Source organism: Salvelinus sp. IW2-2015, linkage group LG1 (assembly GCF_002910315.2).
Source record: "Salvelinus sp. IW2-2015 linkage group LG1, ASM291031v2, whole genome shotgun sequence".
NCBI lineage: Eukaryota > Metazoa > Chordata > Actinopteri > Salmoniformes > Salmonidae > Salvelinus > Salvelinus sp. IW2-2015.
Window position 1 is genome coordinate 10,541,768 of NC_036838.1, and position 14,233 is coordinate 10,556,000.

The following is a 14,233-nucleotide window of genomic DNA, read 5'->3' on the forward strand; positions in this document are numbered from 1 at the left end:
GCATGTCTGGCAGACATATCAGTGTGGATGACGGATCACCACCTCAAGCTGAACCTCGGCAAGACGGAGCTGCTCTTCTCCCGGGGAAGGACTGCCCGTTCCATGATCTCGCCATCACGGTTGACAACTCCATTGTGTCCTCCTCCCAGAGTGCTAAGAACCTTGGCGTGATCCTGGACAACACACCTGTCGTTCTCAACTAACATCAAGGCGGTGACCCGTTCCTGTAGGTTCATGCTCTACAACATTCGCAGAGTACGACCCTGCCTCACACAGGAAGCGGCGCAGGTCCTAATCCAGGCACTTGTCATCTCCCGTCTGGATTACTGCAACTCGCTGTTGGCTGGGCTCCCTGCCTGTGCCATTACCCTACAACTCATCCAGAACGCCGCAGCCCGTCTGGTGTTCAACCTTCCCAAGTTCTCTCACGTCACCCCGCTCCTCCGCTCTCTCCACTGGCTTCCAGTTGAAGCTCGCATCCGCTACAGGACCATGGTGCTTGCCTACGGAGCTGTGAGGGGAACGGCACCTCCGTACCTTCAGCTCTGATCAGGCCCTACACCCAAACAAGGGCACTGCGTTCATCCACCTCTGGCCTGCTCGCCTCCCTACCTCTGAGGAAGTACAGTTCCCGCTCAGCCCAGTCACTGTTCGCTGCTCTGGCACCCCAATGGTGGACAAACTCCCTCACGACGCCAGGTCAGCGGAGTCAATCACCACCTTCCGGAGACACCTGAAACCCCACCTCTTTAGGGAATACCTAGAATAGGATAAAGTAATCCTTCTAACCCCCCCCCCCTTAAAAGAGTTAGATGCACTATTGTAAAGTGGTTGTTCCACTGGAATATCATAGGTGAATGCACCAATTTGGTAAAGTTCGCTCCCCTGGGGAAAGAGCGTCTGCTAAATGACTTAAATGTAAATGTAGTACTGTCTACATCCAAGGTTTTTCTTTATTTTTTCTTTATAATAATAGTGAAGACATCAAAACTATGAAATAACACATATGGAATCATGTAGTAATCAAAAAAGCGTTAAACAAATCAAAATATATTTTATATTTGAGATTCTTCAAAGTAGCCACCCTTTGCCTTGATGACAGCTTTGCACACTCTTGGCATTTGTAAAACATAGTAAAATAAAGAAAACCCCTGGAATGAGTAGGTGTGTCAAAACTTTTGACTGGTACTGTATGTATTTGATTATTTGTTATTTTCTGTGCATTTGAGTACTTTAAAATAATGTGGCCCAAATCAACTACTGCTATTGGCAGTATTTGAAAGTATTTTCAAACTATTTTCAATAAATAGCCTACTATTTATAAGAATTTTCAAATACTTATTTCAAATACTATTTTCAAATGCCTGGGTTACATGCATGGAAGTGTATTTGAGTTTTCAAATAGTTTTCAAGTGTATTTCCAAATACATTACAATAATCAACTATTTGTCTTTTTTTTTTAAAGAGTAAATATTTACTTTGAAATGTCTTTGAAAGTAATTCAAATACCCTAAATAGTATTTGAACCCAGGTCTGCACCAATGCACTCTGTTTGTACTTGTATATGGATCCCCATTAGCTGCTGCCTTCTTCCTGGGGTTCAGCAAAATTAATGCAGTTATACAATTTTAAAAACATTACAATACATTCAGATTTCACAACACACTGTGTGCCCACAGGCCCCTACTCCACCACTACCACATATCTACAATACAAAATCCATGTTTACGTGTGTGTATGTTATCGTGTGTGTGAATGCATGTGTATCTGCCTATGTTTTTTTAAATCTAATTTTACTCCTTGCATCAGTTACTTGATGTGGAATAGAGTTCCATTTAGTCATGCCTCTATGTAGTACTGTGCGTCTCCCATAGTCTGTTCTGGACTTGTGGACTGTGAAGAGACCTCTTGTGGCATGTCTTGTGGGATATGCATGGGTGTCGGTACATTCAACATGTCAATACCTCTTATAAATACAAGTAATGATGAAGTCAATCTCTCCCACACTTTGAGCCAGGAGAGATTGACATGCATGTTATTGATGTTAGCTCTGTGTTCATCCAAGGGCCAGCCATGCTGCCCTGTTCTGAGCCAATTGCAATTTTCCTCAATCCCTTTTTGTGGGACCTGAGCACATGACTGAACAGTAGTCCAGGTGTGGCAAAACTAGGGCCAGTAGGACCTGCCTTGTTGATAGTGCTGTTAAGAAGGTAGAGCAGCGCTTTATTATGGACAGACTTCTCCCCATCTTAGCTACTGTTGTATCAATATGTTTTGACCATGACAGTTTACAATCCAGGGTTACTCCAAGCAGTTTAGTCACCTCAACTTGCAAAATGTTCACATTATTTATTACAAGATTTTGTTGAGGTTCAGGGTTTAGTGAATGATTTGTCCCAAATACAATGCTTTTAGTTTTAGAAATATTTAGGACTGTTTGATATCAAATCAACAACAATTACTTTGATAGACAAACACATTTTTCTCTTAGGAACATCTTTACAGTTCAAACAATAAGTACTAACAGACATAAACAAACATGTGACAGCCATGCACAAGCAGGCATAGCTGCTTCACTGATCTACAAATACTTGGGTCTTAGTTTGTAGTTAGTAGTGATTCATGAGATACTGAGATGACAGGGTAGCGCAGGACAAAATGCAGATTGTGGACTGGTGAATATGAACCTACACAAGAGGTGGCCATGACACAAGAGCACCAACATTAATTATTAACATGAATTATTATTATTATTATTATTATCATCCTCTCCCCTGTAACTATTCCCCAGGTCGTTGCTGTAAATGAGAATGTGTTCTCAGTCAACTTACCTGGTAATATAAGGGTTAAATAAAAATAAAACAATTCATTTTAAGGGGCATGGATCGGCCTTCACACCAAAATAATTACATTTATATTTAATATATAAAATATTTCAATATATTCAAATTTCATTCTTCAGCTTTAATGCAATTATGTTTTCTGGGAAACGCCTCAGATGCAAACGATGCACCTTAGGTGAGATTGAACAATGTAAAGCTCTGAGAAGTAAGGCCCTAGTCAGTCTTTTGGCCATAAAAGCTGGCATATATTTGGTGGTAAACTTTGGAGCAGTAACTTACCTGTGGGGAATCCTGGTCTGAGGGCAGTCCGTTCTGCAGTCCGTTCTCGACTCCACTGTGGAGAATATACAGTAGAAAGGGATAATTAGGAAGCGAGTCAGCGAAGGTGAGTAAGTGTCCATGAGCTACCTAACAACAACCTGTGGTGATTTTCATAGCTAACTTGATTTACTTGAAAGAGTCACAATTGTTTGATGGGTGCACATGTTGGTTCTTTGCCCTAGCACTACACAGCTGAATCAAATAATCTAAGCTAAATGATGAGAATCAACTGTGTAGTGCTAGGGGAAAAAACAAAACATGCTCCCCTTGGGTTCCCCAGGACAGAGTTTGGGAAACACTGAAATATGTGAAAGGAAGCACTTTGTTATTCTACAATTGTAATGAGTCTGGGTCTTGAGAAAAGTAACATACTACATTAGCTACGATGGCTTTGGGAAACAAACCCTTGTCTGTTTCTTTACCAACACCACTACTAGGGCTGTGGGGGTCACAACATTTTGTCAGCCGGTGATAGTCACGCAAATAACTGTCGGTCTCACGGTAATTTACCGTTAATTAACATAAACACATTTAGCATCTCCTGGCTTTCACACATAGCCTACAAGCCACTGATGACCTTTGGAACATCTACATTTGAAAAAGTATCATAAATCCATGTAATATAGCCTACACCTTCACAATAAATCCATTATTTATTTTAGACAGAAGCATGATATGAAGCATGATATGAAGAAAATGTAGTCTATTTCAGAAGAACAGAATAGCATACACTGATATGTCCTTATGTTAGGTCCTGATCTGGCAATGCCAAATGGCTGTGGGCTACACTTGTCACGCCCTGATCTGTTTCACCTGTCTTTGTGCTTGTCTCCACCCTCCTCCAGGTGTCGTCCAACTTCCCCATTATCCTCTGTGTATTTATACCTGTGTTCTCTGTTTGTCTGTTGCCAGTTAGTTTTGTTCATAGAACCTACCAGCGTTTTGTTTCCCTGCTCACCCCTGTTCCTTGCACCTGTTTTCTTGTTTCCCTGCCCTGACCCTGCCTGTCGTCCTGTACCTTTGCCCCACTACTCTGGTTTACCGACCTCTGCCTGACCTGACCCTGAGCCCGCCTGCTGTTCCGGTGCCTTACACCCTCTCTGGATTATTGACCCCTGCCTGCCTTGACCTTTCGTTTACCTGCCCCTGTTTCTTGTTTCTTCAACACTGTCTGCACCTGAGTCATACCTTAAAACGTGATAACACTAGTTAATTTAGCAGACAAGATTTTCTTAGAATTTGGTGACATTATTTTATAGTATGAAGAATGCAATAGAACAAAGCTGAATAAATTATAAATATTTTCTCCAAACGATTTGAGGGAGTGCGCACATGATGCTATTCTGTGTTAAGCGGTTAACAAACAAATACGTACTCCTATATGCTTAATTTAGAGTTATTAATGTAACTTTAGTTGTTCTACAAACGTTGGGCTATATGTTTAGATTTTTTTTCACGCAATTTGGCTTACGCAACAGATCAGAACATTTAGCTTAAAATGTTGATAAACTATTTCTTCACATTATAAGCGCAGAAATGCGCACATGACAGTAGGCTATAAGCACCAATGTTCCATTAGCGGAAAACATCATGATAAAAAAAATGCTAATTATTAAATGTGCATTTTTATGGTGAAATGATCTTTCCCAAACTTGCAACTCATGCGCTGTTAATGTATGCCAGTTAGGCTCTAAACCCCTTGTAAAGCGGATTAATGTGCTTAATTTTAAGAAGTTATTTGGCCACTTTAATTGTGATACAAACCTTATCAAAACATATAGGCCTATGTGCTAGGCTACATGAGGTGTGTTACTATGATTATTTTAAAAAGCAGTGTCTTATGCTGGGCATCATTCACAATTGATAATATATCATTCACAAGTGATAGGCTAATACTGTCACCCATCAGACTATTCTTGATTTAATCTTGTCTTTACATATACTAAATAATATATGTGTGAAATGTGTTTTGATTTAGAATGGACCATTATCATGCACCTGTCTCGAAACAGGGGCAGCGGGAAAAAATACAAGTCATCTATACACTTAAATAGCGAATGGAGGATGCGTTTCCCGTGGTTCATTTTCATGCCAGCCAGGTAGACTACACTCCTGTTGTAAAGATAAACAATGTGCTTAATATTAGAATGTTGAGAATTAAATATAGTAGGTCTAGCCTATACAAAGCTGATGGGATCCTGCTCTTTTTAGTAGAGGCCATCACTCTGTTTTCTCACGCAACTGCATAGCCTATAGAAATGTTGCTCAACATGAGGTCTCATGAGGTCTCATGAAGTGTTTGATTAGATTTTCGAAGACATTTGCATTGATGTCAGAGTGATTATATGGACAATAGAGTGCTGAGAAACAGGCAGTTAGCAAGATTCGTAGGCTACTAATGACCATAAGCAGCATCGGAGCTTGGAGAAGCCTAATTACCGTGACTAAACGTTCACGTGGAATTTGACTGCAATCATGACTGCCGGTGTGGCGGGAATATGGTCACCACAACAGCCCTAACTGCTACACTTACCTCTGCAGTGGTGAGTCCTGCTCCGGTAAAGGCTCTGGCGAAGGGGGTTTTCGCATTCTTTCTTCTTCCTCTTGCTGTCTTCTCACTTCCAATAACTCCAACTGGAAGAACAAGACACAACGGAACCTCAGTCTCTTTTTACCACCTTAATCTGAGTAAATTAATCTGGCAATGCTTCAATTCTAACGTTTGCTATTTACCTGGGACTTAAAGATGCGAAAAATGGCAGCTAATTTAATTAACTAATGATTACATTATAGTTTCTTTGGGATTCATGGGAACATGCAAAACTTTGTACCAATTATTACCAATTATGTTGAATTCTTTGAACGCACCAGATTATTACTACATCATTTTTCATTAAATGCTGGGTAAATACTGTACTGACATGCAGTTAACATGCAGTTAGCACTAGGTGTCAATGTTAGTACGTGAACTTAAATAATTGACGAGCACAAGATAACATTGTTTAGTGAACAGCTTTCTTATTGAAATCTTATGAACATTACAAATACTCACTGGAATAGGACTGAAAATGTAACTGTCTATGAGTAAGACTAATGTCTCTCAGTAAGAATCGTTTAACCTAAAGATTCGTGACGCATGTGACAGAAACATTGCAACCCGCCAAAACACTCACCGTAGTCAACCTCTCCAGTGCTGAGAAGCGCTCCTCCCAAGTGGCGGCCGACTTCTCGAATGCCTCGTGCCTCTTGATCAGTTTCTCCACCTCGTCCACGCTCTGCCCCAACTCCCGGCCGAACAGGTATGGTTCCTGTCCCAGCAGCCACGCCTCTGCCACCCCTGCATCCCTCCCAAACTGGTGAACTTCCAAAACTAGACCATGCAGAGCAAAGAGAAGAAAGTCAGCAGGGAAAACTGGAAGAGAGATGGCCCAACTGCAATTGTTTCATTCCAATGTTGTAGCTAACTTATGGCCTCTGGCATGTGGGAACGGGTAACCTGAGCATTCATGACTAATATCCCCCCTCTCCAAACAGAAACACTCACTGATCACTTTAGCCCACATGCATTAGTTATCAGCAGAGCGAATGTGGTCTCAGAGCATTTCATATTATTCTGTACGTAAATCCGAGACACTCCATTTAGTATGATATGGTATACATTAATTTGTTGATGTCCATCATCCATTTCGTATGACATGTTACAAATTACTATTTTGTATGATATGTTCCAAATTGAAATTCGTACAATATATTCAGAATTTGGAAAACACACAATATGTTATGAATTGCAATTATTACAGTATGTTACAATTTTGCAAAACGCACAATATGTTACGAATTTGCTAAACATATACAGTGCATTCGGAAAGTATTCAAACCCCATTACTTTTTCCACATTTTGTTATGTTACAGCCTTATTCTAAAATGTATAACATAACTTTTTTCCCTCATCAATCTACACACAATACCCCATAATGACAAAGCGAAAACAGGTTTTTAGAATTTTTGCAAATGTATTAAAAATAAAAAACAGAAACCTTATTTACATAAGTATTCAGACCCTTTGCTATGAGACTTGAAATTGAGCTCAGGTGCATCCTGTTTCCATAGATCACCCTTGAAATGTTTCTACAACTTGAATGGAGTCCACCTGTGGTAAATTAATTTGATTGGACATGATTTGGAAAGACACACACCTGTCTATATATGGTCCCACAGTTGACAGTGCATGTCAGATTAAAAAGCCATGAAGTTGAAAGAATTGTCCTTAGAGCTCCGAGACAGGATTCTGTCGAGGCACAGATCTGGGGAAGGGTGCCAAATACATTGTGCAGCACTGAAGGTCCCCAAGAACACAGTGGCCTCCATCATTCTTAAATGGAAGAAATTTGGAACCACCAAAACTCTTCCTAGAACTGGCTGCCTGGCCAAACTGAGCAATCGGGAGAGAAGGGCCTTGGTCAGGGAGGTGACCAAGAACCCGATGGTCAGTCTGACAGAGCTCCAGAGTTCCTCTGTTGAGATGGGAGAACCTTACAGAATGGCAACCATCTCTGCAGCACTCCACCAATCAGGCCTTTATGGTAGAGTGACCAGATGGAAGCCACTCCTCAGTAAAAGGCACATGACAGCCCGCTTTGAGTTTGCCAAAAGGCACATACAAAAATGGATTTCTATAGCTTTCAAAAAAAAGAAGCGTACCAAGATGGCTGATCGGTGGCTTCAAAACAGTGCCCTGTCAGTCATCTAGGGTTAATACATATAATTAATTGCGTGTCACAATACATTGACAAATTACGTTGAAACAACGTTGATTGAACAAGTTTGTGCCCAGTCGGACTGGATATGCCCAACTAGTGACAAGATTCCATCCAATAGCATGTGTGAAAGTATGAACAAAAACCCTTACTCAGTCTTAACCACTCCCTTCGGTCCTCCCACTTGTCAATCATGTCTTTCCTCTTGTCCATCAGCTGTAGTAATTTATCTTTGATCTAAACAGAGGACATAGCAGCAAATACTTATATTTTAGCATTGGGTATCATCACATACTGTACAAACAATGCAATACACTAAAACCTGAAGTGGCTACAATGCAGTATGGTCATTCCACAAAATGAGTGTCTTTAATATTTTAAGGAGAAATTATGCACCAATATTGAATTATAAAAGCCTGAAGTGCCCTTTAATAAGTAAGATTTTTATATGAATAAAGAAGATTCTGAATTTTGACATCCATCTGTGCACCCTCTGTGACTTCTAGGAAGAGTTTAACCCACTTCACCCCAACATTTCTCCAGGTGAAATCAAAAGATTATTTTCACATCTCAAAAGGCACCAAATTGGTGGAATGACCCAGTAACATAGGGCTGTCAAAATAATTTCCCCAAATGGACCATTTAAGTGCTGGCAAAACAAAATAGTGAAAGCTCATCATTAGGGTGGCTTTCACCTGGTCAGTTCATTCAGACCAGTGCAAAGAAAGAAAGAAGACAAGGACATATTTCAATTGAGAAAGAGCAGTGGTCCGCAAATGGCTCATGGGCTGACCTGCAGTAGCATAGCATTGATTTGGCTATGGAACTTACCTCCTCTGATGCATAGTGCTTTCTGGCTAGCAGAGACTTGCCCAACTCAATGCAGGCGGTGAAGCTGTCATTGCGGGCGTCGATCTCAGCCTTGATACCCTGGTGGTTGTTCATCAACAACTCCACCGAGGACACGTCCCTGTGCAGAGAAAAAAAATGCGCATGCACGCAGACAGGCACACACACACACACACACACACACAGATCAGGATATCAGTATACAAACCTAAGATTGGAATAGGAATTTCAGTTTACAAACCTAAGATTGGAATAGGAATTTCAGTTTACCTCCTGAATTGACTGAATTGAAATTGAACTGACCCCCACCTAGCTAAGTACAATAATAATTTACCTTGGATTCTCCTGGGCTTCGATGAGACGGATGACGTCCTCCATCCACAGCATGAGGTCGCGCACCATGCTGAAGAAGCGGAATTTGTCGCCCGTGTSCAGGAGGTGGACRCTGCGGKCATCGCAGGCCTCCAGCAGGGTATTCCAGGCCTCCAGCACCTCGCTCTCCCTCCGCTGGATGTCGTCTGCCTTGTCGCCGGCGTAGGCCGACTGGAGGCGGACGGCATCCTCCTGCAGCTGCCTCACCTGAAGGTCCGAGCACAAGTCGCTTTAATGCATTTTATTCTATAATTACGCTACCTTCCACTGCCTGGTATTTACATGAAATTACAGGCTATGTGTAATTAACAGGTTAATAATTACTAGCAATGTGAACCGATATGGAAAATCTATATTTATAGTGGTAAAAAATTCAGAGACAGGATTATGAATAACATTGCAACTGTGTGATTGTTTCATATTCTGTTCATTTCCATTGCTTTGTGAAGCTCAGACAACTGCTTGCTGATTGCCTATTGGGCTTGCCATCTGGGGGCCAGTTTGAATACAATGGGAAGCCAGTTGGTGACCCATCAGCAGGCAGTTAATTACAGCGCATTCGGAAAATATTCAGACCCCTTGACTTTTTCCACTTTTCGTTACGTTACAGCCTTATTCTAACATTTATTCAATAAAACATTTTCCTCATCAGTCGACACACAATACTCCATAATGACGAAGAAAAAACTGATTTTTTGATATTTTTGAAAACTTATTAAAAACAAAAAACTGAAATACTCTATCTATATAAGTATTCAGACCCTTTGCTATGAGACTCAAAATTGAGCTCAGGTGCACCCTGTTTCCATTGATCAACTTGATTGGAGTCCACCTGTGGTAAATTCAATTGATTGAACATGATCTGGAAAGGCACACAACTGAAGGTCCCACAGTTGACAGTGCATGTCAGAGCAACAACCAAGCCATGAGATTTGTCCGTAAAATAATTGTCCGTAGAGCTCCGAGACAGGATTGTGTCGAGGCACAGATCTGGGGAAGGGTACCAAAAAATGTCTGTAGCATTGAAGGAGTTCAACAGGAGTTCCGGAGTTCCAAATTAAGCAGCAGCAGCTGAAAAGATGAGCTCCTACAAATATTGAAATTTAAATGTTTTTTTAGAGTAAAGTACATTGAAAAAAAAATCTAAAGAAAACTGCAAACTGAATAGGAGACCAAACAAGCAGCAAACAAAGAAGAAAGGCTTTTGAAAAAGTAACAATTTTTCATAAAATTATACCGTTTTCTTAGCTAGCTAAGTTGTTTACCTGTTGCTAGGCAGTTGCTAGGGACATTCCTGAAAGAAGCTAGCTAGCTAACAAGGAGTGTCTAGTTGGCAGAAGAGAAGAAGGGACAAAGAAGGGACAAAGTGGGACAAAATAAGGACAGAAMAAAAGGGAAAGGGGACATTAAGGTGAAGCAGTCCTCTAAAGACACAAAAGACAATAATACAAGAAACAACACGTCTATTGCCTCTCCCTCTACGATACGCACTTCCGGTTTGGTTTGGAGCGAGTAGTTGCATTCCGCTTTGCTCCACAGGTAGTATTACAGGTAGTATTACATTTCATTTCATTACAGTACAACAGTTTGATTTGTTTGATCTTAGCTGGCTACATAGCCGTCTTTGTATCCAAGATAATTGTGTAGTCTAGAGTAATTGTCGAGGTTACCTAGCCAGTTAGAGGTTACCTAGCCAGCTACACTTTCAAACAAAGTCAACAACGCAGCCACTGCTAGCTAGCCTATTTCACCAGCCAGCAGTACTATATCATTTTAGTCAATAAGATTTTTTGCAACGTAAGCTTAACTAGCTTTAACTTTCTGAACATTCGAGACGTGTAGTCCACTTGTCATTCCAATCTCCTTTGCATTAGCGTAGCCTCTTCTGTAGCCTGTCAACTATGTGTCTGTCTATCCCTGTTCTCTCTCTTCTGCACAGACCATACAAACGCTTCACACCGCGTGGCCGCTGCTACTCTAACCTGGTGGTCCCAGCGCGCACGACCCAGTGGAGTTCCAGGTCTCAGGCAGCTCTGGAACTGCGATCTGCGGCCAACAAGGCAGAGTTCATCTCAGCCTATGCTTCCCTCCAGTCCCTCGACTTCTTGGCACTGACGGAAACATGGATTACCACTGATAACACTGCTACTCCTACTGCTCTCTCCTCGTCTGCCCACGTGTTCTCGCACACCCCGAGAGCTTCTGGTCAGCGGGGTGGTGGCACTGGGATCCTCATCTCTCCAAGTGGACATTCTCTCTTCTCCCCTGACCCATCTGTCTATCGCCTCCTTTGAATTCCATGCTGTCACAGTTACCAGCCCTTTCAAGCTTAACATCCTTATCATTTATCGCCCTCCAGGTTCCCTTGGAGAGTTCATCAATGAGCTTGAGCCCTGATAAGTTCCTTTCCTGAGGATGGCTCACCTCTCACAGTTCTGGGTGACTTAACCTCCCACGTCTACCTTTGACTCATTCCTCTCTGCTCCTTCTTTCCACTCCTCTCCTCTTTTGACCTCACCCTCTCACCTTCCCCCCTACTCACAAGGCAGGCAATACGCTTGACCTCATCTTTACTAGATGCTGTTCTTCCACTAATCTCATTGCAACTCCCCTCCAAGTCTCCGACCACTACCTTGTATCCTTTTCCCTCTCGCTCTCATCCAACACTTCCACACTGCCCCTACTTCGGATGGTATCGCGCCGTCCCAACCTTCGCTCTCTCTCCCCCTACTCTCTCCTTCTTCATCCTATCATCTCTTCCTCTGCTCAAACCTTCTCCAACTATCTCCTGATTCTGCCTCCTCAACCCTCCTCTCCTCCTTTCTGCTCCTTTGACTCTCTATGTCCCCTATCCTCCAGGCCGGCTCGGTCCTCCCCTCCTGCTCCGTGGCTCGACGACTCATTGCGAGCTCACAGAACAGGGCTCCGGGCAGCCGAGCGAAATGAGGGAAAACTCGCCTCCTGCGGACCTTGGCATCCTTTCACTCCCTCCTCTCTACATTCTCCTCTTCTGTCTCTGCTGCTAAAGCCAATTTCTACCACTCTAAATTCCAAGCATTGCCTCTAACCCTAGGAAGCTCTTTGCCACCTTCTCCTCCCTCCTGAATCCTCCTCCCCTCCCTCCCCTCCTCCCTCTCTGCTGATGACTTCGTCAACCATTTTGAAAAGAGGTCGACGACATCCGATCCTCGTTTGCTAAGTCAAACGACACCGCTGGTTCTGCTCACACTGCCCTACCCTGTGCTTTGACCTCTTTCTCCCCTCTCTCTCCAGATGAAATCTCGCGTCTTGTGACGGCCGGCCGCCCAACAACCTGCCCGCTTGACCCTATCCCTCCTCTTCTTCTCCAGACCATTTCCGGAGACCTTCTCCCTTACCTCACCTCGCTCATCAACTCATCCTTGACCGGCTGGCTACGTCCCTTCCGTCTTCAAGAGAGCGCAGAGTTGCACCCCTTCTGAAAAAACCTACACTCGATCCCTCCGATGTCAACAACTACAGACCAGTATCCCTTCTTTCTTTTCTCTCCAAAACTCTTGAACGTGCCGTCCTTGGCCAGCTCTGCTGCTATCTCTCTCAGAATGACCTTCTTGATCCAAATCAGTCAGGTTTCAAGACTAGTCATTCAACTGAGACTGCTCTTCTCTGTGTCACGGAGGCGCTCCGCACTGCTAAAGCTAACTCTCTCTCCTCTGCTCTCGTCCTTCTAGACCTATCGGCTGCCTTTGATACGTGAACCTCAGTTATCCTCTCCACCCTCTCCGAGCTGGGCATCTCCGGCGCGGCCCACGCTTGGATTGCGTCCTACCTGACAGGTCGCTCCTACCAGGTGGCGTGGCGAGAATCTGTCTCCGCACCACGTGCTCTCACCACTGGTGTCCCCCAGGGCTCGTTCTGGCCCTCTCCTATTCTCGCTATACACCAAGTCACTTGGCTCTGTCATATCCTCACATGGTCTCCCTATCATTGCTATGCAGACGACCACACAATTATCTTCTCCTTTCCCCCCTCGATAACCAGGTGGTGAATCGCATCTCTGCATGTCTGGCAGACATATCAGTGTGGATGACGGATCACCACTCAAGCTGAACCTCGGCAAGACGGAGCTGCTCTTTCTCTCGGGAAGGACTGCCCGTTCCATGACTCGCCATCACGGTTGACAACTCCATTGTGTCCTCCTCCAGAGTGCTAAGAACCTTGGCGTGATCCTGGACAACACCCTGTCGTCTCTCAACTAACATCAAGGCGGTGACCCGTTCCTGTAGGTCATGCTCTACAACATTCGCAGAGTACGACCCTGCCTCACGCAGGAGCGGCGCAGGTCCTAATCCAGGCACTTGTCATCTCCCGTCTGGATTACTGCAACTCGCTGTTGGCGGGCTCCCTGCCTGTGCCATTAAACCCCTACAACTCATCCAGAACGCCGCAGCCCGTCTGGTGTTCAACTTTCCAAGTTCTCTCACGTCACCCCGCTCCTCCGCTCTCTCACTGGCTTCCAGTTGAAGCTCGCATCGCTACAAAACCATGGTGCTTGCCTACGGAGCTGTGAGGGGAACGGCACCTCGTACCTTCAGGCTCTGATCAGGCCCTACACCAAACAAGGGCACTGCGTTCATCCACCTCTGGCCTGCTCGCCTCCCTACCTCTGAGGAAGTACAGTTCCCGCTCAGCCAGTCAAAACTGTTCGCTGCTCTGGCACCCCAATGGTGGAACAACTCCCTCACGACGCCAGGTCAGCGGAGTCAATCACCACTTCCGGAGACACCTGAAACCCACCTCTTTAAGGAATACCTAGGATAGGATCAAGTAATCCTTCTAACCCCCCCCCCCTTAAAAGAGTTAGATGCACTATTGTAAAGTGGTTGTTCCACTGGATATCATAAGGTGAATGCACCAATTTGTAAGTCGCTCTGGATAAGAGCGTCTGCTAAATGACTTAAATGTAATGTAAATGAAGGTCCCAAGAACCCAGTAGCCTCCACCATTCTTAAATGGAAGAAGTTTAGAACCCCCAAGACTCTTCCTTGAGCTGGCGCCCGGCCAAGTGAGCAATAAGAGGGGGTCGGAATGTTGCAATAGAAATAGTTATCA

The 14,233-nt window shown here is 43.7% G+C and overlaps 1 protein-coding gene across 1 annotated transcript in view; it reads right to left on the reverse strand.

Moving 5' to 3' along the window:
- LOC111960755 (spectrin beta chain, non-erythrocytic 1) overlaps positions 1-14,233 on the reverse strand; it is a 107,051-nt gene that overhangs the window by 7,921 nt on the left and 84,897 nt on the right. The window contains exons 30-35 of the mRNA XM_070442916.1: positions 9,105-9,349; positions 8,753-8,891; positions 8,074-8,158; positions 6,338-6,534; positions 5,698-5,798; positions 3,123-3,177 (exon numbers count right to left, since the gene is read on the reverse strand). Of these exons, the coding sequence (XP_070299017.1) occupies positions 3,123-3,177; positions 5,698-5,798; positions 6,338-6,534; positions 8,074-8,158; positions 8,753-8,891; positions 9,105-9,349 (822 nt within the window). The remainder of the gene's footprint in view (positions 1-3,122; positions 3,178-5,697; positions 5,799-6,337; positions 6,535-8,073; positions 8,159-8,752; positions 8,892-9,104; positions 9,350-14,233) is intronic.